The sequence below is a fragment of the Callithrix jacchus genome, chromosome 19 (genome assembly GCF_049354715.1).
Source record: "Callithrix jacchus isolate 240 chromosome 19, calJac240_pri, whole genome shotgun sequence".
Classification (NCBI taxonomy): domain Eukaryota; kingdom Metazoa; phylum Chordata; class Mammalia; order Primates; family Cebidae; genus Callithrix; species Callithrix jacchus.
The window spans coordinates 8,894,936-8,920,499 of NC_133520.1; the positions used below are offsets into that span (position 1 = coordinate 8,894,936).

Here is a 25,564-nt window from a genome sequence, read left to right on the forward strand (position 1 = left end):
GAAATAAAACACTTAAGTAGGTATTGAAAAATGTGAAGGTTTCCTAGCCTCTTATCTTTTTTCAGAAGTAAGGCAGTGTATTCAAAGAGAGTGCAAATGATGTCAGTTCTCCCAGTAATGACCAGCTTTTCCAAAGTAAATATAAAACTCCATCGTGAGATCAGCTTTCTCAGATGGAAATTTGGAGGCTACTGTAATGCATATCTATCTCTATTTTTTCTTTTTTGATCTAATGTCATGTAACTTCCACAACCATTTTCAGGCTAAATAAGACTGATGGTCTATATTACATTTGCCTAAATGCAGTATTAAGGGTTGAAAATGCATGAAAAAATGCAAAAGATATACTGGTGGTTATTTTGGTTTCTTATTACAGGTTATCTTGGAAGATGTTGCAATGTTGCATATCAAACCAGATCAATTTACTTATACTTCCGATCATTTTGAAACTATAATGAAATATGCAGAGAAGCTAATTCAAGAAGGGAAGGCTTATGTGGATGATACTCCTGCTGAACAGATGAAAGCGGAACGTGAGCAGAGGATAGAATCCAAACATAGAAAAAACCGTAAGGCACATTGTTTTATGTTTTAATTGATATTCTTATATTCTGTTTCTTTTGAGTAGAGTGTGATTTCTTTTTTATGAAAGCTGCTAGTTTAAACACATTTGGGTATATGACTCATTTGTCTTAGAAATCTTTTTTCTTTATCATCTTTAAGTTTTCATAATTTTAACATCACAACTGCATATGAATATGCCCTTAGTGTCTCACTTACGTGTAGTTTTTTACATTGTATTCAGTTTGAAGGATTCCTTCTGGAACATTTTACAGTTTTCTTTCTTTAAATACTTAGCCTTTCTATAATACAATTTTTGATGATAATGTTGTCACCCAAGTCTTCCTTTTGGCATGTGGGTAAATGTGAATATAATATATAAGCTCATTACTAACCTATGTCTCTGAAATATCACTTGACTAAAGAGCGTAGCTTTCTTATTCATGACTTCTCTCCCGAACTTCTGGATTGGGCTATTTTCATTCTGTAATTATGTTACCAGATCCACACTGTATTTAAATCTTGAGTGTGACATTTGGGAAGTACTGGTAAATTGAAATAGTTATAATGAGTCTTTTTTCTTTTGAAAAGTTTTTCTACATTTTCAAAGATGCAAACAAATGGACTTTTAGACTTACCTTGATGCTTTGAGGGCAAGTGTCTTATATTTTTAGTAGCTTCCACAGAAATTTATTGTTAAACAGTTCCTATCCATGTGGGGCAGGTTTTTTGCTAGATATTCTGATGTAGGTAAAACCATAGCCACTTGAAATACAGAGTCCTTATTTTCTAGTATTCTTTTTTTTTCTTGTATCATGGTCTGTTTTCTATCACCTCTTATTTTCATGGATCCCAGAGTATCCTGCTTCTCATTGGGATGATGAAGGGGCTTTCAGGGAGCCCAGGAGCTCAGACTCTCAGCCTGAACTGTGTTCTTCAGATAGGCAGGGACTGTAGTGCCAATGCCTGTGGGACCTTAGGGCTGGACCAAATCATTCTGTCCCCTAGGCATGAGGTAGCTGAAGAAGAGATTGCTTCTGTTTTAAAGGCAAAATGTTAAATTTGAGGGAGACGAGAAGAGAAGGGGCTGGCCGGTTGTGCCATGATGGGAAGGAAAACACTAGGTGAGCAGAGCCTTTAGGCTTTGTACTTTTTCTTCTGCTTAATTGAAACTACATGAGTGGAATGTATTGATGTCACCTTTTCTAAAACATATTTGTACTTCCTAAATGTATTGTGAAACTTCTTTCATTAAAAAATGATGGATTTGCTCTTGGTGCTGGATACTGGAACTATTAGAGTGTTTTTAAACTAACACAGGTTGTTTATAAGACAACAACATGAAAATTTATGTCAAATTATACCACTATTAGAATAAACCAGATTAATAAACTAATATAATTATCACTTTATAGCTATTGAGAAGAATCTACAAATGTGGGAAGAAATGAAAAAAGGGAGCCAGTTTGGTCAGTCCTGTTGTTTGCGAGCAAAAATTGACATGAGTAGTAACAACGGATGCATGAGAGATCCAACCCTTTATCGCTGCAAAATTCAACCACATCCAAGAACTGGAAATAAATTCAAGTAAATATATCTCCTTCAATATGCTAGGTAGCCTTCTGTGCTTTTGTTTTGATCTTCTCTAAACACGGAATAGATGCAAAATAGTCAAGAAACCTGGCCTTTTGTTCATGCATGGGTTAACTGGCTGGTGGACTTCTATAGAGGCATGTAGCCTTTCAGGCCTGTTTGATCTCCTGTCAGTTAAGGTTGTACTACTTTATTTCCAAGATCACTTCCGTCTATGAAAGTCCTGAGTCTGCCTAGAGTTGCTTTTTTTGTATTGATTAGGTATACTGTGATGTATATCTTTAGGTGAAGGTACTTCTCTTCCTGTAATAAACTTTGAGTCTACTTTGCACAGATTGAGTCCCAAAAGTCATAATATTGAAAACATCCGGAAATACGAACAATACAGGAAAGGAACGTGTTTAGGTTAGTTTTCTGTGTGGATTTGTAGGTTATCAGATCTTTGTTTTAAACGGACCTTTTCCAAAAAAACTCTACTTTATAAAATAAATCATAATATATATTTATTAATACTTTGAAGAAGCCTACTACACACAAATGCTGAATTAAGACTTCTGAAGAGATTGGTAAATGTAAATGATTACTTGGTTAGCTGATGGGACTTACTTTAAACTCATGGGTCCTGATACGTCCATATATAGACAAACATGTGTGAGTAGTGTGATTATCATTTTTACTAGGATTACTCCTTGTTTTACTAAGCAGATCCTTTAAATACATTTGGAAAATTGACTTTGGATACACATCTTCATTATCAAATAATTGCAAAGTATAATGCAGTAGCATCGTAAGTTGTGTCTTAAAATGTATGACGGCTGGACACAGTGGCTCATGTCTGTGATTGCAACACTTTGGAAGGCTGAGGCAGAAAGATCTCTTGAGGCTAGGAGTTTGAAACCAGCCTGGGAAACATAGCAAGAACCTGTCTCTACCAAAAAAATAAATAAAATTAAAAATATTAGCCAGGTATCGTGGCATGCTTCAGTAGTTCTAGCTACTTGGAAGACTGAGGCAGAAGGATTGCTCGAGCCCAGGAGTTCAAGGTTATAGGGAGTTGTGATCATGTCACTTCACTGCAGCCTGAATAAGAGAGTGAGACTCTGTCTCTAGACAAACAAAAAGGATAGCATTGGCTGGGTGCAGTGGCTCACGCCTGTAATACCAGCACTTTAGGAGGCCTGGGTGGATCACTTGAGGCCAGGAGTTTGAGACCAGCCTGGCCAACATGGTGAAACCCCATCTCTTAAAAAAAATAACAAAGTTAGCCAGGCATAGTGGCACATGCTTGTAATTCCATCTGCTTAGGAGGCTGAGAATCACTTGAACCCAGGAGGTGGAGGTTGCACTGAGCTGAGATCGCACCACTGCACTCTGGCATGGGTGAAAGAGCGAGACTGTCTCCAAAAACCAACAACAAAAAAGCATAATGCACTAATATATGTATATTTTAATTCAAATTGATACTACATGTTAATTGCGTGCATTATCTTAGTCAGAAATTGTTTCTAAGACTACTTCATTAAAATTTTATTAACCTAGTGATTTTCTAGTCCTTTGTTGTTACCCAGGCTGGAGTGCAATGGCGCGATCTCGGCTCACCGCAACCTCCGCCTCCTGGGTTCAGGCAATTCTCCTGCCTCAGCCTCCTGAGTAGCTGGGATTACAGGCACACGCCACCATGCCCAGCTAATTTTTTGTATTTTAGTAGAGACGGGGTTTCACCATGTTGACCAAGATGGTCTCGATCAGTTGACCTCGGGATCCACCCACCTCAGCCTCCCAAAGTGCTGGGATTACAGGCGTGAGCCACCGCGCCCGGCCCTGTTGTTGTTTTTTAACATGGTGAATGAAGCACTGTTTTTGAGTACATTTGACTACAGATTTTTTAAGACTTTGCAGGATTTACTTGAGTTAGGTATCACTAAAGACAGGTGGAGACTCCATCTCAAAAAGATGTTCAAAAGCTAAATTTCCTTAAAATTATGTAATGTATTGTTCGTTGCTTCCTACTATGCTGTACATTGGTCATTACAGAAATATGATTATAGAATTTGTCAAGCCAGTACCTAATTTTTTTATTAAATTGCAAATTTGCTTTTTTTGTTTTAATGATGAGTTGATACCTGACTCATCATTCTCAGAGGCTGCTAATGTTTTGATATACTTTGAGTATTATAAGTCATAAAACCTTTTGGTATTTTAAGAATCTCTTAACTTGTAAAAAATTATTAAAAAAATTGGTTTATATTTTAAACTAGTATTGTCATTTATAATGCCCAGTCTAAGAGGAAAGGATAAAATGTTTTATGGTTTTCTTAATTTTCTCTTTTTCTAGTGTTTATCCAACGTATGATTTTGCCTGCCCCATAGTTGACAGCATCGAAGGTGTTACGCATGCCCTGAGAACAACAGAATACCATGACAGGGACGAGCAGTTTTACTGGATTATTGAAGCTGTGGGCATAAGAAAACCATATATTTGGGAATATAGTCGGCTAAATCTGAACAACACAGTGCTGTCCAAAAGAAAACTCACATGGTTTGTCAATGAAGGACTAGTAGATGGATGGTATGTTTAATGTTGCTTACAATTGACAAGAAGTACTGACATAGTAGATAAGTGATTTTTAAACTGCTTGAGAGATAGGGAAGGTGATTGGGAGGAGGGGATATGGGTAGGCCTATAGAATTCCTGGTTCTTATCTTCATCTCAACCAGTACATTAGGGTTCTCCTTTCTTGTTTTAATGCCACAAATATGGAGTGCCCATTAGAGATCATGGATTGAAAGACATACATGAGGGCACATCTTCTGCAAGTCGTAGCATTTAATAGGAAAATGGTTATGGCTTTCTGTTCCTTGGTATATTTGGTTACTGATCTCTGCTCTATGCTTTTCAGCTAGGTCCCAAGAAGGTAAAAATACCCCTAAGTCAAAGGGAAGATGTAAAAGTTTATCTTGAGCTCCATTAAAAGGGTATTACTGCATACTTAGTGAGGTTTGCAAATGCCTGCAGAATATTAATTTCTTAAATATATTGTTGTTTTATTACAAACGTCTTTATAAAGTATATTCATACATGAATGACAAGATACCATCTTTTTTCTGATTCTTGTGGTCCTATATGGAATAGGGACCTTGAAAATGTTAAATAAAAATGTATTAATGCACGGGATTTCCATATTTGAAGTCACCATTATGTGCTTCTACTGTTTCCAGTAGTACATTTATTTTACTGTAGTGTATAACAAGTCAGCAGTTATCCTGTTCCTTGAACTTGGGCTCACTGGTATTACCATCCGCCTAGTTAGTATAACCAGCTCTCAGCCAAATGTTTAATAAGCTGAATAGAATTTATTATTGATTAAGTATCTTCTCACCACATCTACACATTAAAATATTTCCTTGGTACTTAAAATTTACATATTTCCAGGGATGACCCAAGATTTCCTACCGTTCGTGGTGTCCTGAGAAGAGGGATGACAGTTGAAGGACTCAAACAGTTTATTGCTGCTCAGGTGCGTCAGGTTTCTTTTCCAGCTTCTCTGTTTGAAATTTCAGGTACCTCTGTTACTGTCCCTTTAGTCTTTAATATCGCTATTGTTCTTTCTCTTCCTTGTTTGTGCCTCATGATCCAAGGGCAGACCTTTTTTTATTTTTTATTTTTATAACAAAGGAGTATGTTTATCACTGTTTATAATAGTGAAAAATTGAAATGTCCTAAACTCCTAAGCTAAGTTTGGACAAAGGCAGCTGAAGTATTTATAGCAGTGAATTACATGACTGTTGACTGTAACCAGTCTGTAGACTGAACCCTTACCGTGCACTGTTAAGGTAACCAAATTAGTTTGTGTACACTGAGTTTTGTATTTCACTGGAGGTACACTCGTAAGTATTTCTCGAGTTTATTTTTTTCTAAACATGCTTAGCACAAAAAAAAGGCAAAGTTCTGATTAATACTTGTTGCCCTTAAAATCATGTTATTATTTTCTAGGGCTCTTCACGTTCAGTTGTGAACATGGAATGGGACAAAATCTGGGCATTTAACAAAAAGGTATTTATTTTAACTCTCTGTCTTCTTTTCTCGTGCCTAAGTCCCAAATTATGTACTGGAAGTCATTACTGTGCTCATGGTAGAGAAAAGTTTGTGAAGAATTTTAACATTTTGCAGACTTTCAGGAAAATGGAATGTTTTCCTTTTTTAAATACATGAAGAACATTAATGAAGCCTATTAACTATTCCAAATAAGCAACAATGATTGAAACAAACAAACTTGGAATTATGGGAACAGTAATAGTTTTTTCCTTACATTTTTTTATGAACACTCTGCATTTCATTTTCTGCTTTCAAGCTGCGAGCTCTCTGTAAGAAGGTATTACTTAATGCTTTTATTTGCCTTAAACATAGCTTTTAGCATATTATATGTTAAAAACTGAGATGTTATATGGCTTTGAAGCACAATCACATTTATATAAAAGACTTGCTTTTACAAACACATTGAAAATGCATTATTCATAGTGTTAAAAACCATGTCCTCTGGTTTTCTTAGTGCCAAAGGGAAGATTTGGATAACTCGATTCTACCATTCCCTCGTGTGCTGAGAGGACATAGAATTTTAAAATTATATATTTCATTGAGTTGTATTGAAGGCTCATTAATTATAATTCCTTTGTCTTATTGAATCCAGCTTTTTTTTAAACTGTCTGTTAACCGAAAGTCAAATGAGGAATACAGCCTATTGACATTGTTAATTATTAATTGGAAAGCAGATGCTTAGACACTATAATAAGGCAAATCATTCAAATGCCATGTTTTAAATTATGGTTTCTGTGATTGTGTTCTGTAAATTCTTATCTGAGATTGCTGCTTGATGGTGCTGATGTCTTGCCTCGAGAAATAGTTGCTCGTTTCGCATGTGTCTTGAATTTGTTTTATTTTGATCTTTTGTGTTTAGTTTTTGATACATAAAAGAATTGTTAATTGGTTCTTTCTGTTGCTGCAGTTACTAATAATAAATATGAGTAGAATTTTCTGGCAAAGTTAACATTGGTGTACTTTTCATTAACGATACGATTTTTAATGATTGTAAGTTTTAATAAAGTTAAGCACGGGCACTTTAGATATCTGAAATATATTTTATTGTACTCAAATAGTTCTGTAGGGTCTGTTAAGGTGAACAGCACATTTCTCTATCTTCTTTGGTATTCTTCCTGGAGAAAGAACTTTCATCTCTTCTAGATAATTCTTTTGGTATTTATTGCTTATATTTCTTTTCTTTTTCTTGCTTTTTTATTTTTTTTTTTGAGGCGGAGTCTTGCTCTGTTGCCCAGGCTGGAATGCAGTGGCGCAGTCTAGGATCATGGCAATCTCCACCTCCTGGGTTCAAGTGATTCTCCTGCCTCAGCCTCCTGAGTAGCTGGGACTACAGGTGCTTACCACCACACCTGGCTAATTTTTGTATTTTTAGTAGAGATGGGGTTTTACCATGTTGGCCAGGCTGGTCTTAAACCCCTGACCTCATGGTCTGCCCGCCTCAGCCTCCCAAAGTGCTGGGATTACAGGCATGAGCCACTGCGCCTGACATATTACTTACATTTCTGAATGAAATATATGTGTTAAACTAATTTTTAAGTTACATTTAGACATATTAGTTGACTTCCCATTATGGAAGACAAATAATTTGGCCTTTTACTTTTTCTCCTTTTTGGTTTGCTTGTAGTCGATTGTCTTGCTTTGTCTCTTCCTCTCGTTTGCTTATTTTTTCTTTTTTTTTTTTTTTTCTGTTAAAAAAAAAAATTAGGCCAGGTTCTCATGCCTATAATCCCAGCAGTTTGGAAGGCCAAGGCAGGAGGATCGCTTGAACCCAGGAGTTTGAGACCAACGCAGGCAACGTAATGAGATCCCATCTTTATAAAAAACAAAATTAGCTGGGCCTGGTGGCGTGTGCTTGTAGTTCCAGCTACTTGGAAGGCTGAGGTGGGAGGATCACTAAAACCCGGGAAGTCTAGGCTGCAGTGAGCTGTGATCATGCCACTGCATTCCAGCCTGGGTGACAGAGTGAGTCTCTGTCTCAAAAATAGAAATAAAAATAAATGTTTTTTCCTCTTTCCACCCCTGTGTACTTTTCTTTTCTTTTCTTTTCTTGAGACAGTCTCACCCTGCCACCCAGGCTGGGAGTACAAGGGTGCGATCTTGGCTCACTGCAACCTCCGCCTCCCAGCTTCAAGCAATTCTCCTGCCTCAGCCTCCTGAGTGGCTGGAATTATAGGTGTCTGCCACCAAGCCCAGCTAATTTTTGTATTTTTAGTAGAGATAGGGTTTCACCATGTTGGACAGGCTGGTCTCAAACTCCTGACCTCGTGATCTACCCACCTCGGTCTCCCAAAGTGCTGGGATTACAGGCGTTAGCCACTGCGCCTGGCCCCCCTAAGTACTTTTCTAATTCTGTCTCCACAAGGTGTGCAAATTTCCCGTTAAGATATTCAGATGCCTTAGGCATTTTGTTTCATTAAGTATTTTTGTTTGAAAATACCTTTGAAACTTTTGATTCAAAAGTATTTTCAGTTTCATTTTGGAGACATCTCTGCCAGAGCCTTCTGTGCTGCCCTGGAACCTGATCTGGATTCATGGCCCATTGGCTTCTGAGGCACAGCTGTCTTCCTAGGTCTCTTCATCATCTTCCTAGGGATTTCCTTTGCTTTTGTTCTGTGATGGACATTACAGAACATTTCTCCATTCTTGCATCTTTTTTTTTTGTATTACCTTCTTGCTTTGCTGTGCTATATTTCTGGTAGCTCCCTAGCAAGGGAGCATGGGATGAAGAAGATTTTTGAAACCTTTCATCAGATCTGTGTTTTTAGTCTGAAATTTCATGATGATAGGCCTTGGTGAGGGTCTCTTTTCATCCACATCCATTAGAAGAACATGTAGCTTCCAGTCTGGAAACTCTTTCCTTCAGTTCTGGGAAATTTTCTTGAATTCTTTTTCTTTTTTTTTTGAAACAGAGTCTCACTGTTCCCCAGGCAGTGGTGCAGTCTCGGCTCGCTGCAGCCTCTGCCACCCGGGTTCAAGTGATTGTCCTGCCCCATCCTCCTGAATAGTTGGGATTATAGGCACCTGCCACCGCGCCAAGCTAATTTTTTTTTGCGGGGGGGGGGGGGGTCTCGCTCTGTCGCCCAGGCTGGAGTGCAATGGTGAAATCTTGACTCACTGCAGCCTCTGCCTCCCAGGTTCAAGTGATTCTTCTGTCTTGGCTTCCTGAGTAACTGGGATTACAGGTGCACACTGCCACACCCGGCTAATTTTTTGTGTTTTTAGTAGAGACTGAGTGTCACTGTGTTCCCCAGGCTGGTCTCGAACTTGTGAGCTCAGGCCATCCACCCATGCTAGGACTACAGTTATAAGCCACCATGCCTGCCCCAGCTAATTTTTGTAGTTTTAGTAGAGGCAGGGTTTCACCATCTTGGCCAGGCTGATCTTGAATTCCTGACCTTGTGATCCACCCGCTTAGGCCTCCCAAAGTGCTGGGATTACAGGCGTGAGCCACTGCACCTAACCTTGAATTCTTTTTCTTTCTTCTCTACTGTGTATTTCTTCTCTCCAGAACTCTTTTTGGGAAGATGTTGGGCCTCCTGGACTGGTCCTATCATTTTGTCATCTGTCTTATTTTCCTTCTTGTCTTTTAGTTTCTCACAGATCTACTTAAATTTTATCTTCTCACCTTTCTGTTGAATTTTATTTATGCTGTTATAGTTCCAGTGTTTCTCTTGTTCTCCGAATTTTCAAAATAACTTTCTATTCTTGTTTCATGGTATTAATAATAGGGTTTTTGTTTTTTTTTTTCAGGTTAGTGTCTCTTTTCTCCATTTTGTTTATTTTGGTTTCTTTCACATAAAAGGCATTTCTCAGATGTCCGGTTAGCCTTGGTTATCTGTTTATGTTTAATATCAGGAAATAAAGAGTGATTGGAAGCTGAAAGAGCAAGAGTTGGGCTTTCACCTGAGCTTCACTGTATAAAGATCTTTGTCAGAGAAGTTCCATGACAGTAATTTTATATCTTTACTCATGGATTAGGCAGTTTTCCCAGAGGGGCTTCATTGAATCACCGTCTGCGAGTGTGAAGTCCTGGCTGCCAGGTTTTGGGGCGGAACGGGGGAAGACTACTGAGGGTTTTTTACATCTACTATCATACATTCATTATTCCCCTTGTCTCTTGTGCAGTACCCTCTGCTTTGGCTGTTTCTGGTATCTGACAAGATCTAGATACCTTCTTATTCACAGAGTAAACTTCCATTCTTTTGTCAAGGTAGGGGAGAGGCAGTTGCCTGGTTATATGGAGTGGGGAGGGGATCCTTCTATATGTTTTTCAGCTTCCAGAATTTTGTTGCTGTTATCCCCCCCGCCTTTTTTTTTAAGACAGAGTCTTGTTCTGTCACCCAGGCTCTGGTGAAATGAATGGCATGATCTTGGCTCACTGCAACCTTTGCCTCCCGGGTTCGAGCAATTCTTCTGTCTCAGCCTCCCAAGTAGCGGGGATTACAGGTGCCCAGCTAATTTTTGTATTTTTAGTAGAGACAGGGTTTCACCATGTTGGCCAGGCTGGTCTGGAACTCCCGACCTCAGGTGATCTGCCCACCTAGGCCTCTCAAAGTGCTGGGATTACAGGAGTTTTCCACCGAGCCTGGCTTTCTCTTTTATTATACTAATCCTTCTGGATTTGTGCCTTTAAACAAAAGAAAACCTTTATTTCTTTTAAGTGGGGGATTGGGAGAGAGTGAAAGTTGATGATTATTTTCAGTCTGCTTTCTTTCTCCTGAATCCTGTGAGATCTTTAATCATTAAACACTATCTTTAAAACATAGCATTATTTTTAGTCAATTGGTAGTGAAAAGGAAATCTTTCTGATCATTACTTTGTTTCTGTTGCTGGCCTTCATGATGTCTTTATACACTGGAACCCATTCCCTCCAATTCTTAGGTACATAACCCTCTTATTTAGAGTTCATGGCACTCTCAATCTCTAATTATTGCTTTGTTGTTTTCTAGCTTGCTCTATTCTTCTTCTCAAGCTCTGCAGGTAACATTTAAGTGAAGCATCAGTGAACTAAATTTAGTTTCATGGAGTTGTGAAGTGTTACTGGCAGAGCTAAATCATTCTTTGGACACTCTCCTACTCTTAACAAACTCAGCATTTTTTTTTAAAGTAGCTTCTGTTAGGAAAAAAAAAAGTAGCTAGATTCGTTTGCATGCTCCTTTGGCTCCTTTGGAGAAAAAGTCTTATTTATGGAGTGAATTGTACATGGTAAAGAAAAGAAGGAAGAAACGGATGAAGGGGAAAGAGACATGGGGTGATTAGTTTTCTCAATATCCCTGTGACAATGCTGTGATCCTTGTTTTCTTAGCCTGAGTTTTCATCTTGATAGCAAACTAGTACTTAATATTTTTGTGTCATAGTTATATGGAATAGATCTATAAATAATTTTTTTCCTTGGTAGTGGTAGGAGCCATTTCAAGAGCTTACTTTGTATTAACCACACTAGTTTTTTTCTTGCTTTTACTTGACTGTTAAGATTGTAAGTTTCAGTCAAGGCAGAAGAGTCACAGGTTTAAGGTGTTCGTTATAGAGTTGTTATCGATCTCTATCAACCCTTACTGACTGCTTTAGTTTTAAAATACATGTATTTCAGTAGTGTGATAGCTCTTCCCAACTCTCATCTCAACCCCCTTGCATCTGTTCCCAGCTAATCAAGTATGTAGAGACTTCTCTCCCTACTCCACAAATAAGGAGTCTTCCTTCCAGTGAAAGTTTTCTTGAAAATTAAACCCCAATAAGTAAAACGAAAGCATAGCTGTTCTGGTTGAAGTATGCAAAGGCAATCTGGAAGGCTTCTTGCCCTTCCACTCTCCGCTTAGTGCTACCAGGGCACCTCTTTGAAATCCTTAGGACTCTTTGGAGTAATTTGAAAATCACTGATCCAGAGACTTTTAGAATTGCGTACTTTCAGAGCTAAAAACACCTTTTAAGTCTTGTAATCCAAGTTTCCCAAATATGCCTGATCCTAACCATCCTATGGAATGCTTGTTAAAAATTAGGTTTCTTTTTGAGAGAGTCTTGCTCTGTTTCCAGACTGGAGTGCAGTGACGTGATCTCGGTCACTGCATCCTCCACCACCCAGGTTCAAGTGATTCTCCTGCCTCAGCCTCCTGAGTAGCTGGGACTACAGGTGTGCACCACCACATCCAGCTAATTTTTGTATTTTTAGTAGAGACAGGGTTTCACCATGTTCGCTGGGACAGTCTCGATTTTTTGGTCTCGTGATCTACCTGCTTCGGGCTCCCAAAGTGCTGGGATTACAGACCTGAGTCACAGTACCTGGCCTAAAAATTAGATTTCTGAAATTTACTTCATACCATTAAAATTTTATTTTTTTTTAGGGGTAAGTTGTCTTAGAATCTGTGCTAACATATGTCCCAACTGATCATTAGAATTAATCAAGTGTAAGAAACATCCTTCTGTTCTTTTTGTCAGCTGAAAACAGCTGCAGTGAACTAAGTTTCTCAGGCAGGGTTGTCTAGTTTAGCTTTTTACAAGAAATTGTATCTTACTGGCCTAAATAAGGAATAGTCAGTTATGAATTAAATCTTTGATTATTCCAGCTGAAAGGAGAAATCTTTAACTAGTAAGAATGACTTTAAGCCTCAAGGAAGGAATGAAACAGTAAATTTGAGAAGGCTGGCACTGATTTAGTGTTAGTATGAAATATAAGCAGATGAAGAGTTAAATAGCTTTTCAAACTTCGCATGAATGACTCTCTGAGGATGGCTTCCTCTCTGATTTCATTCAGAATGTCCGCAATATCATTCTTTTCAGAAGCTGAAAACTACCTTCAGCACTGACAAAAACCCGATCCAATAGTGGTAACAATGGAAAAATAGAAACAGGTTTAATTATACCCGTGTTTCCTACATTCTCCTAATGAGAAAAAATAACTTCTATCGCTTATTTGACTGTTTGCTTTCATCTCCATTTTTCTCACGTGCTTTATATATAGTGTCTGAACATTGCTATTGTGATTGGTCATCGTAGCTAATTTTACATTCAACAGTGAAGTGAGAAAAATACATCAGCTCCAGAAGGGGATGCTACTACTGATTTGGAAGTAGAATAGGTTAGAGCATAATGTGTTTGACCATTTATTCAGTCAGTCTACAAATATTTATTGATTACCTGCTTGAGACAGGCCTTAGCTAGGTACAGAGAATATACTGGTCTCTCTCTATATATAGCATGTAAACCAGTAGAAATAACGTTTATGCTTTTAGTCTATAGACTTGCCTTATTATAGTGACTGAATGCTATTCGGCTTTTGTTGGTGATGTCTTACCCTAACACTGATTAAAGAAAACAATACTGAAACAAAAATATCTGTATTCTCTTAAAACAGACTTCTCCAAACTACAAAATCAAATATCACATTTGCCTTTAGGATTAAGATATAATCCTACTGGATAATTTTTTCTTACCATCTAATACCTGATTTTAAAATTATTTTCAAAGTAACTCTAATGTTATGCTTTAATTGGTTTCTTTTCACCTGCTAGTAACTATTCTTGGGAAAGAAGTCTAAATCCTTCATGAGTCTTGGTTTATAGTTGTTTCTCTTTTTTCTGCTTGATGATAAATATCAGAAAAGAGTTAACAGATGAAAAAAAAATTAGTAAATGCAGTAACAAGAAAGCCAGTTAGTATTCCTGTGCTATTTATTTTATCTGTGGTGCTTTTTAAGCTCTCTCGGTGTTTTGACGTGAAGATGTCTTCGTTGCAGGTTATTGACCCAGTGGCCCCACGATATGTCGCGTTACTAAAGAAAGAAGTGATCCCAGTGAACGTACCTGGAGCTCAGGAGGAGATGAAAGAAGTAGCCAAACACCCAAAGGTCACTCTTACCAGTTTCACCAATGTGTTTCTCTCTGTTAAAAGAAGGAGCAGGATAATAAAAAGGAAAATGTGCTTTCATGTCAGTGGCATGATTCTGAGATGATTTTTTACCTTTTTTGATACTAATTGAAGTAAATCTTTTTGCAGATTCTTTTTTTGCCTTGAAGAAGTTTATTTTAGTAATAGTCCGTAGCACATCACACAGAACTGTTATGCTCAGGTGGTGCTTTTTTTTTTTTTGTAGAGTTAGCATATTTTAGTGTGTAGTGAGAATTTATCTCTTCCTAGAGTAATTCTGAAAGATGAGAAATCGAAGGTGTAGTCTTTATTAACTAGGATATTCACTGTCACCTTTGTCTTTAAGCCAAAACATTAGACCTATACTACTGTTGAATCACAGCTTGACTTTAGAGTCTCTTACACTTCCATTTCCTTTGTTTTGGAAAGTATAAGTGAAGTGAAAATAGTATCTGTTCATTTAAATTCTGAATAGGATTTTTTTTTTTTTTTTTTTTTTTAAAACAGCCATACTTTGTGGCCCAGGCTCGAGTGTCAGTGGCATGATCTTGGCTCACTGACTCCTGGGTTCAAGTGATTCTTGTGCCTTAGCCTCCTGAGTAGCTGGGATTACAGGTGTGTGCCACTACACCTGGCAATTTTTTTTGTATTTTTAGTAGAAATAGAGTTTTGCTATGTTGGCGGCCAGGCTGGTCTTGAACTCCTGGCCTCAAATGATCTGCTCACCTCATCCTCCCAAAATACTGGTATTATAAGAATGAGCCACTGTGCCTGGCCCTGAATAGAAATCTTAAATACAAGTAGCATAGAGTTCCTCTTTTTTAAGTCACCGTCATCCCAGATTCTCATTATTGCTTAGTTGACAATTTTTAGCAAAACAAGAATTTTTTTTCCCCCCTAATTTTGAGATGGGCCTTGCTCTGGTGCCCAGGCTGGAGTACAGTGGCATGATCTCAGTTCACTGCATCCTCTACCTTGGGCTCAAGTGATCCTTCTGCCTCAGCCTCCTGAATACCTGGGACTACAAGTCTCTTGCCTCCACACTTGGCTCATTTTTGTATTTTTTTGTAGAGACAGGTTTTCACCATGTTGCCCAGGCTGGTGAAAGAGTTCTTTTATTTCAGCTTTATATGTTGTCTATGAATAACTTCATTATATACTGAAAATTACGTTCACAGACTAACTCAGATACTGGTAGCCAAACTTCTAACTACGTTCATAGACTAACTCACATATAAGATGATATACATCGTAAAGAGCTATACGTATTCTAAATTGTAGCCTTATGTGATTGATTGTCTTCCCATGTATGTCATTAGCTACTTTTCAATTTTAAAGATTTGAATCCTAATAACATTTGGGTGTGTGTTTAGTTGATTGATTTGGCTTTGCCTTTCTTTACATCTGGTTGTTTTGATCAGATAAGTAGTAGTATCTGACTTGTCATATCACCTACAGTACAGTTAGCATAAATCTGAAGCATGCCGAATGTTTTAAAATTTCAATCATGAGAATAAAGTTTTGAAGAGTGCTTTTTTTTTTTTTAAATGACAGTCGTAGTCAGATAGTTTAGATTAAATTACTAGTCTGGGCATGGTGACTTGTGCCTGTAATCCTAGCACTTTGGAGGCCAAGGCGGGTGAGTCACCTGAGGTCAGGAGTTCAAGACCAGCCTGACCAACATGGTGAAACCCCGTCTTTTAAAAAAAAAAAAAAAAAAGAATGACTAATTTTCTCTTTTGCTACAGAAGCAGTAAGATTCTAAGGATAGGAATAAGATTCTAGTTGAAGAGATACTAAGTGATAAATAACACTGTCTTAGCTATGAAATCATTGAATGATTCTTTTAGGCTAGAAGCAGTCTTAGGGGCAGGCTACCTCATCTAATTCCACTAACGTTAGTGGTCAGGTTGCTGATCCGATGTCACAGAGCTGGAATTCAAACTATGGATTTCTACTGAGGCCAAGTATATGTTGTATAAATGCTAAGAACAGAATTGGGAATATGTTTATGTTAAAATAGGTAGATGGAGAAAGAGTAAAGCAGTTTCTTTCTAATACAGCAGTGAACTGCAACAATTTAGTAGCACAGGAGACTTTGGCTAAAGAATAGAATGAATGTATACATTTGCATACTGGGTTCAATAAGTTGTTGTTTCAACAGACACTCTGCTTTTCTTTATCAATCAGAATCCTGATGTTGGCTTGAAGCCTGTGTGGTATAGTCCCAAAGTTTTTGTTGAAGGTGCAGATGCAGAAACTTTTTCGGAGGGTGAGATGGTTACATTTATAAATTGGGGAAACCTCAACATTACAAAAATACACAAGTAAGAACTTTTTGTTTGTTTTCAAATAAACATGAGAGAAAAGTATTTTATTTGTATTTACTTATTAACCATTACCTAATTCAGACCCGTGCATGCTGCTGACTAGTAAATCTGCCCAGATATTACTGCAAATTCTGGACACAAATTAAATTGTTTTCCTTATATATTTTAATTTCTTAACAGGCTACTAAGATGTCTTTTATTTGTGGTGTTGAAAATTACGTCTGGATAAAAAAAATTAGTTGTAATGTTTTAACGAGAAATTACATGACAAAAAGGGACTCTGTACGTTTGCCTGGCATGGGGATCTTTTAGACAGAATTTATACTAAAATTTACTTTAAAATTGATTGGTTAATAATCAGTTTGACTTTCTAGTTACTATAGTGTGCTACACTTATGAATTCGATTTTTAGATTCTATAAATGCAACATAGTGTGCTTAAGATTAATTTATATACACTCTGAAATCTTAGTTGTGCAGTTATTACATATGATAGCAAGTAATTGCCGAATGTTTTTAAACATAGTAATTCAGATTTTATAATGCATAATGCAGGTGGCTTTAGGTTAATAAATATATACATGTTCCTCATCAAATGTACGTCAATCTGTTCTCTAGTTGATGATTAGTATCTCCATGGCAGTGATTGTATTGTATTTATCTATTAACCAATATATGTCTGGCATATTAGGAGCTCAAATAAATGTTTGATTTGAGATTTTTCCCATGAAAATTTCTTACCTATTTATTACAAAATATGGCAAATTATTTTATAATAACATAAAATATGGAACAAAATAGTTTATGGCAGCTATGGTTAATATTTCTTTGAATACTTTTATATATAGAAATGCAGCTGGAAAAATTACATCTCTTGATGCAAAATTGAATTTGGAAAACAAAGACTACAAGAAAACCACTAAGATCACTTGGCTTGCAGAGACAACACATGCTCTTCCTATTCCAGCAATCTGTGTCACTTACGAGCACTTGATTACAAAGCCAGTGCTAGGAAAAGATGAGGACTTCAAGCAGTATGTCAACAAGGACAGTAAGGTAACCTTCCAAAGAAACCATATTTCACCCTTTACATTTTTCTTTAGAATTTAAAAAATAAATTTTATATATTTTGGATCCTCAGATAAAATGGAAAAGATGTGTAGAATTTTATTTAAATTTTACATCTTTTTTTTTTTTTTTTGAGACAGAGTTTCGCTCTTGTTACCCAGGCTGGAGTGCAATGGCGCAATCTCGGCTCACCGCATCCTCCGCCTCCTGGGTTCAGGCAATTCTCCTGCCTCAGCCTCCTGAGTAGCTGGGATTACAGGCACGTGCCACCGTGCCCAGCTAATTTTTTGTAATTTTTAGTAGAGACGGGGTTTCACCATGTTGACCAGGATGGTCTCGATCTGTTGACTTCGTGATCCACCCGCCTCGGCCTCCTGAAGTGCTGGGATTACAGGCTTGAGCCACCGCGCCCGGCCCTAAATTTTACATCTTTATCAAAAGATGTAAGTTGGCTGAGCATGGTGACTCATGCCTGTAATCCTAGCATTTTGGGAGGCTGAGACGGGCGGATTGCTTGAGGTCAGAAGTTTGAGACCAGCCTGGGCAACATGGTGAAACCCTTTCTCTACAAAAAAAAAAATTAATAATAGATAAATAAATAAAAAGATGAAAGTAATGGTTCATTTATAATGACAGAAAGTGAAGCACAGTGAGGTTAAGTAACTTGCCTGAGGATAAACAGTAAATAGTAGAGTTGGGATTGAAATCTGACCCTTGTATTTAAGTGCTACACCAGCATTAATTCAGCTAAGTCTATACCTGCTTCTTGCATCATATTTATAGCAGGAAAATCATTTATTTCTTCAGGAATGCTAATCAGGTTATTTAAAAGGTTTCTTGAGGCTAGTCAGTTTATGAATGCTAACTTTAAAAAATGTGATAAATTGAATTGTCATTTATTTTAATACCTCACTGTTTCATTGTGTGTCCTTGAGTAGTGAACTTTTTAACATAATCTGTTTTAAATGGGAATATTTTAGTTAGTGGAAACAGCTTGCATTTTAGAGTTGTTTTACTACTCTGATTTTGAAAAAGTGTATTTTGGTCTCATATCATCTTTACAGCATGAAGAACTAATGCTAGGGGATCCCTGCCTTAAGGATTTGAAAAAAGGAGATATTATACAACTCCAGAGAAGAGGATTCTTCATCTGTGATCAACCTTATGAACCTGTTAGGTGAATAAATGTAACTGAACATCTAAGTGAAAATGCTTAAAGTTCTTAAAGTGAATAATATTTTAGAAATTGGGCCAGGCATGGTGGCTCACACCTGTAATTCCAGCACTTTGGGAGGCTAAGGCGGGCAGATCACGAAGTCAGGAGATCGAGACCATCCTGGTCAACATGGTGAAACCTGTCTCTACTAAAAAAATACAAAAATTAGCTGGGCATGGTGGCGGGCCCCTGCAATCCCAGCTACTGGGGAGGCTGAAGCAGGAGAAACACTTGAACCCAGGAGGCAGAGGTTGTAGTGAGCCAAGGTGGCACCACTGCACTCCAGCCTGAACGACAGAGCGAGACTCCATCCTTCCCCCCTCAAAAAATTGAAATGGAACTTTCACTAAAATAACATACCTGACAAATCTTTGCTCAGTTTTCTTTGTTTTATATTTAACATTTTAGACTTAACGTAATTTATTATGACAAGCGATCTTTGAAACAACGTGAACATTGAACATAAATTATTCATTTCTAAAGCTAAACCATCTTATAATTAACTTTCCTGTAGCCCAAGCATAAAGAACAAATTTTTAGTACTGTGTATTACCTATCTTTGGGTGAAAGTTATTACCATTATCTTTTTCTTTGTGGTGTATTTTCACTAGATAATACAAACACTACAGTAGGAGGGAAAAAATAACCAATATTTGTATGTTTTTTTTAAACCATATAATAGGATTATTAGAAGGAGAACTTTGTAAATGTTTGTCGTCTTTGTTTCTTTTCTGTTTGTCTCTGCTGTTGTATTAAGTTATATCTCTATAACTGCAGAGTCAGAACGACTCTCTGAGATTTAGACTTGTGAATCTAACTGCCTATTAGGTATCTCTGAATAGATTCTTTCAGGCATTTCAAACTGAACATGTTCAGACTTCCAGGATCTAGGTATCATTTCTGATTGATTCTTCATTCCTTTTCCACTCAGCAGCCTCTGCTGTTTGTGTGGTCTGTCTAGTCCATCTCTGTGGATCCACTGCTCTGCCTTCTTTCAGGCCATGGCGTTGTTTCTTGATTGCCAAAACCAGGCTCCCAAGTATCTCTTTGACTCCAACTTCATCCTTTTCCTATTCAGTTTTCACATGCCCACCAGTCTGAAAATTTCAGAGTAACAATTTTATCACATTTATCTACCGTTAAAAAATCTCTATTAGTAGGCCAGGCACTGTAACTCATGACTATAAGCCCGGCACTTTTCCAGGCTGAGACAAGAGGATGACTTGAGGCCAGGAGCTCAAGACCAACCTGGGCAACATAGTGAGACCCCATCTCTACAAAAAATTACAAATAAAGAATTAACCAGGCATGATGGTACACACCTGTAATCCTCACTGCTCAAGCAGCTGAGGCAGGAGGATTGCTTGAGCCCATGAGTTCAAGGTTGCAGTGACCTATAATTGCACCACTGCACTCCAGCCTTGGTGACAGAGCCAGACTCTCTCAAACAAAAATATTGTTAGTTTTAGGGTAAAAATCTAAACTTTTTAGTTTGACATGTCAGATTTTTCATGTTATGGCCTCTCTTGAGTCAGACCTGTTGGAGTTTTCTCTCCCTGATCCCTTCTGTTTAACATATATACCAGATTGCCTAGGGCTTTTCGAAAGTACCTGATGCCATTTCCTGGAATGGCCTTGTGTCTGTTTCTTCAGATGAGTAACCTTATTCATTTTAGTATCACATTTCCTTTAGTTTAAATAAGCTCATGCATGCATACAGTGTAGCACAGTGCCTGACAGTTACTAAGCTCTCCTTAAGTATTTCGTGATGGTGGTGGTACCACCGACTAAAGTAACAGAGTATGTTCTCATTTTATTCTCAAAGTTTTTGAACTTTTCAACAAATACTGCTAGAAGAACTGAACAGCTACACAAAAGAGTAAAGTTGGGTGCTATCTCATATCATATACAAAAATTAACTTAAAATGTATTAAAGACCTAAATGTAAAAGCTAAAACTATAAAACTCTTAGAAGAAAACGTGAATGTAAATCCTTGTAACCTGCTTAGCAATATTGTTTTGGATATAACACCTAAATCACAAGCAACCAAAGAAAAAAAATAAATTGGACTTAATCAAGTTTAACATATTTTGTGTTTCGAAAAAAGTGAAAAGACAGGTCACAGAATGGGAGAAAATATTTGCACATGTGTCTGTTGAAGGACTTGTATTCAGAAGACAACCCAGTTAACAATGGGCAAAGGATTTAAATAGACATTTCTTCAAGCAGATGTACAAATGGGCCATAAGCACATGAAAAAGCTCAGCATCATTAGTTGATAGGGAAATTCAGATAAAAATGATAGTGAAATATCATTGCATACCACTAGGATGGCTAAAATTTAAAAAAAGACAATAACAAGGGTTGTAATGTAGAGAAATTGGAGCCCATAAGTATTGCTGGTAGGGTTGTAGGATGGTTTAGCCACTTTGGAAAACAGTTTGATGGTTACTCCAAAAATTAAACATGGAGTTACCATTTGACCCATCAATTCCATTCCTGTGTATATGTCAAAGGAAAAGAGCATGTTCACACAGAAACATGTACATGAATGCTGATAGCTGCATTATTTGTAATTGCCAAAACGTGACAGATTATTGCTAATTATTATACCCTTTGGAATTGAGAAATTCTTTTTTTTTTCACATAAGGAAGCATTTATTTGAAGTTTAACTTGAAATCATACAAATAAAATGTGTACAAACAAATCCACATTGAGTCATAACACAAATAGCAAAGGACAAAGTAAAAACAAAGAAAACTAATTGGCAGCTGTATATAGTTGGACACAATTGTGTCTGTACACTAGAAAGTCTTTTGCAAAATAATCATCTTAGATCAACAGAAGACCAGTCTTCAGTGTCGTCCTGCAAGATGGGTTACTTTAACTACTCCTCCTGTTTCTAATGTTCTCCTTTAGTGTGGCTGGTAATTGTTTTGGTGATTGCCACCCCCTCGAGATGCCTTGCCATAAGTGCTCTGTTGGCCACTGTCGTCTGCATATCCTTGTCCATATCCATAGTTCTCACAGTTACACCCAGTATAGTCACATCCGCCGCAGCCAGTATAGTTTGGATCACCACCATAGGCACTATTGTAATTTCCATATCCTTGGTCATAATAGTTATGAAATCCTTGGTTCCAGTTCTGGCCCCTCACACCACCTCGTCCACCAGCTGCAGCACCTCTTCTGCCTTTTTGTTGTTGCTGTTGCTGCCTATACACTCTTTGGGCTGTGCAACTTTGATTTCTCACTTCCCAGAACCAATTTGATGGGATCTGCTTTCTAACAAATTTTACTGGCTCTTCGTTGGTATATGTGATAAAACAAAATCCTCTTTTTTCATTTGTTTTTGTATCCATGGGAAGTTCAGTGTTTTCAATCTCTCCAAAGGCTCCAAAATATTCTTTAATTTGTTCTTCAGAAGTATCCGGGCTCAATCCACCCACAAAGACCTTTTTGGGAGGTTGTTTCCCTTTTAAAGCTTTGGCCCTTTTGGGATCTATCAATTTGCCATCCAGTTTTTGTTCTTTCAGTTGTAAAACCTTATCAACACTAGCAGCATCTTTGAAAAGCACAAATCCAAATCCTCTTGATCTCCCAGTGACTGGATCTGTTTTAATTGTGCAGTCTACAACTTCCCCAAATGGAGGCAAATATTCAGTCAGATCTTTTTTGCTTGTATCCCAGCTCAAGCCTCCAATAAACATTTTACTGTCATCCTGCTGATTCTTGCTCGCATTGATCTTGGATCCCTCTGTGAATTCTTCTGTGTTGCTGTACTTTAGCGGCGGAGCTGTCGGCAGGGGGGTGCTGCCGTGTAGTCTGGGTCGCGGCAGCGACAGCGGCGGAGTGTTGTGTCGGAATTGAGAAATTCTTATAAATTATTACTATTTTTTTAAGAGACAGGGTCTCATTCTCACCCAGGCTTGAGTGTAGTGGCATGACCTCCCCAGGCTCAGGTGATCCTTCCACCTCAGTTTCCTGAGTAGCTAGGGCTACAGGTATGTGCCACCATACCCATCTAATTTGTATTTTTTGTAGAGACAGGGTTTCACCATGTTTCCCAGGCTGGTCTTGAACTCCTCAGCTCAAGTGATCCATCTGCCTCGGCCTCCCACAGTGCTGGGTCTACAGACATGAATCACCATACCTACCCTTAGATATTTTTAAATAAATGTTTTACAGAAATAATTCTGCTTGTAAGCTGATTAGGTGTGGTATGTAGACACATTTTCTTGAAGTCAAGAGTATCATTAACATCCATTGACACTCTTTGTTTTTGAGACAGAGTCTCACTCTGTCACCCAGGCTGGAGTGCAGTGGCATGATCTTGGCTCACTGCATCCTCTGCCTCCCAGATTTAAGCAAATTCTCCTGCCTCAGCTTCCTGAGTAGCTGGGATTACAGGTGCGTGCCACCACGCCCGGCTAATTTTTGTATTTTTAGTAGAGACGGGGTTTCAGCATCTTGGCCTGGCTGGTCTTACTCCCAACCCTGTGATCCACCTGCCTTGGCCTCCCAAAGTGCTGGGATTACAGGCATGAGCTGCTGTGCCCAGCCACGAACTCTCTTTCTATTGGCAAGCAGAGCAGATGTAATTTTGCCCTGGGCTTAGCTTCTTCATATGTATGAAAGTTCATACATTGGAAGTTTGTAATAAGGACTGTCAGTTTTTATTTCTGCCTTTGTTGTTTATAAAACTACTCTGAAGAGCCTCTGATTTTAATCGTAAGAGAATGGACTATTTTATACTTCAAAAAGCCTTAACTGGATGAGTACAGTGGCTCACACCTGTTATCCCAGCACTTTGGGAGGCCGAAGTGAGCGGATCACTTGAGGTCAGGAGTTAAAGACCAGCTTGGCCAACATGGTAAAACCCTGGCTATACTAAAAATACAAAAATTAGTGTGGTGATATGCACTTGTAATCCCAGCTACTCTAGGGCTGAGGCAGGAGAATTACTTGAACCCAGGAGGTGGAGGTTACAGTGAGCTGAGATTGTGCCACTGCACTCCAGACTGGGCAACAGACTGAGACTCTATCTCAGGAAAAAAAAAAAAAAAAAGAGAAAGAAAAGCATTAACTTAGTACCATTGAATTTATTTAGAAATTCAATGTTTATTGCCATTCAGATACTTTTGTTCAAATAAACTAGTTTGTCCCTTTATTTTCTTTTTAGCCCATATAGTTGCAAAGAAGCACCATGCGTTTTGATATACATTCCTGATGGTCACACAAAGGAAATGCCAACATCAGGGTCGAAGGAAAAGACCAAAGTAGAAGCCACAAAAAATGAGGTAAGAAGTGACTTTTACAGATATGTCTATAAAAATAAAGGGTCTTTATATCCCAGGGTTTAGAATATGTTTCTTTACAAATGATTATCTTTCTTACTGTGGAGACTGAAGAAGACAATTAAGTCTTGCTCTTTGCATTTTTTTGTTATCCTTTCATGTAAGATTTTAAAATCTTGCTCTGTTGCCTAAGACTGGAATGCAGTGGCACTATCTAGGCTCACTGCAACCTCCACCTTCCAGATTCAAGCAGTTCTCCTTTCTCAGCCTCCGGAGCAGCTGGGATTACAGGTGTGTGCCATGATGCCTGGCTACTTTTTGTATTTTTAGTAGAGACAGGGTTTTCAAAGTGTTGGCCAGGTTGGTCTCGAACTCCTGACCTCAGGTGATCTGCCTGCCTCAGCATCCCAGAGTTCTGGGATTACAGGCATGAGACACTGCACCTGGCCAGAACCCTTTTAAAAATGACTTGTTGGCCAGGTGTGGTGGCTCACGCCTATAATCCCAGCACTTTGGGAGGCCAAGATGGGCCAATCACAAGGTCAGGAGATTGAGACCATCCTGGCCAACATGGTGAAACTCTGTCTCCACTAAAACACAGACACACACACACACACACACACACACACGGTAGACGGGCGTGGTGGCATGTGCCTATAGTCCCGGCTACTCAGGAGGCAGAGGCTGCAGTGAGCTGAGATCACGCCATTGCACTCCAGGCTGGGAGACAGAGCAAGACTCTGTCTCCAAAAAAAAAAAGTTGACATGGGCTATATTTATCATACTAAAAATTGAGAAGTTTTAAAAATATTTAATTCATGTAAAAATAACATGTTAATATAAAAAATATTTTTTATTAAAAAAATTTTCTAAAACAAAACTTTTAATTAGAAGAGTGATACGGTTTTACATTTTTGCAGATCTCTTTAATATCTGACTTCATAGCTTCTAAAAACCTTAATGAACAGTCATGAAGAATGAGAGTGAAAAAGACAAAAGACATCTTAATATAGTGAAAATAGCTGTGACTGCAGATCCCCTCTAAGAGGGTTTTATAAACCCCTTAGAGTCTGTGGACCACAGCTTGAAAATTGCTACTGTATATCATTGAATAAACTCACGGAGTAAGCATGACATGGAAAATTTGATTGCTCTTTCCTCATTGATCCCAGTTCCTACCCGTGCCTCTCATTTTTTGTATACTCTAGAAAACTGATGTTATATGTCAATATATATTCTTAAAAAACTTCATATTCTGCAAATCACATACTGAAAGTAACAGCTGATTTATCAAGGAAAACGGTTGAGGCAAACCACTAAAAACTTGTGTATCTCATGTCCATTCAGTCAGCTAGTGTCTGGGTAGCAGTCATCGAAGACCCAGCTGGGCAATATTCTATTTTTATTTTGTTTTATTTTATTTTTTTTGATGGAGTTTCACTCTGTTTCTCAGGCTGGAGGGCAGTGGTATGATCTCGACTCAGTGTAACCTCTGCCTCCCAGTTTCAAGCGGTAGATGAGGTGGAAGTAGCATTGTATTTT

General features: G+C 38.1%; 1 protein-coding gene and 1 pseudogene across 8 annotated transcripts in view; one reads left to right on the forward strand and one right to left on the reverse strand.

Annotated features, from left to right (window-relative positions):
- EPRS1 (glutamyl-prolyl-tRNA synthetase 1) overlaps nucleotides 1-25,564 on the forward strand; it is an 84,066-nt gene that overhangs the window by 22,749 nt on the left and 35,753 nt on the right. For 4 of the 8 annotated variants that reach the window (XM_035280821.2, XM_078356528.1, XM_035280823.3 and 1 more), the window contains 11 exons: nucleotides 377-569; nucleotides 1,977-2,148; nucleotides 4,490-4,723; nucleotides 5,588-5,672; nucleotides 6,149-6,208; nucleotides 6,507-6,527; nucleotides 13,980-14,090; nucleotides 16,301-16,437; nucleotides 17,288-17,495; nucleotides 18,572-18,684; nucleotides 23,908-24,025. In XM_035280821.2, coding sequence (XP_035136712.1) covers nucleotides 377-569; nucleotides 1,977-2,148; nucleotides 4,490-4,723; nucleotides 5,588-5,672; nucleotides 6,149-6,208; nucleotides 6,507-6,527; nucleotides 13,980-14,090; nucleotides 16,301-16,437; nucleotides 17,288-17,495; nucleotides 18,572-18,684; nucleotides 23,908-24,025 — 1,452 coding nt within the window. The remainder of the gene's footprint in view (nucleotides 1-376; nucleotides 570-1,976; nucleotides 2,149-4,489; nucleotides 4,724-5,587; nucleotides 5,673-6,148; nucleotides 6,209-6,506; nucleotides 6,528-13,979; nucleotides 14,091-16,300; nucleotides 16,438-17,287; nucleotides 17,496-18,571; nucleotides 18,685-23,907; nucleotides 24,026-25,564) is intronic. The other 4 variants (XM_035280822.2, XM_078356530.1, XM_078356527.1 and 1 more) reach the window with 1 other exon arrangement.
- On the reverse strand, nucleotides 21,626-22,440 carry LOC103789186 (heterogeneous nuclear ribonucleoprotein D-like pseudogene; annotated as a pseudogene).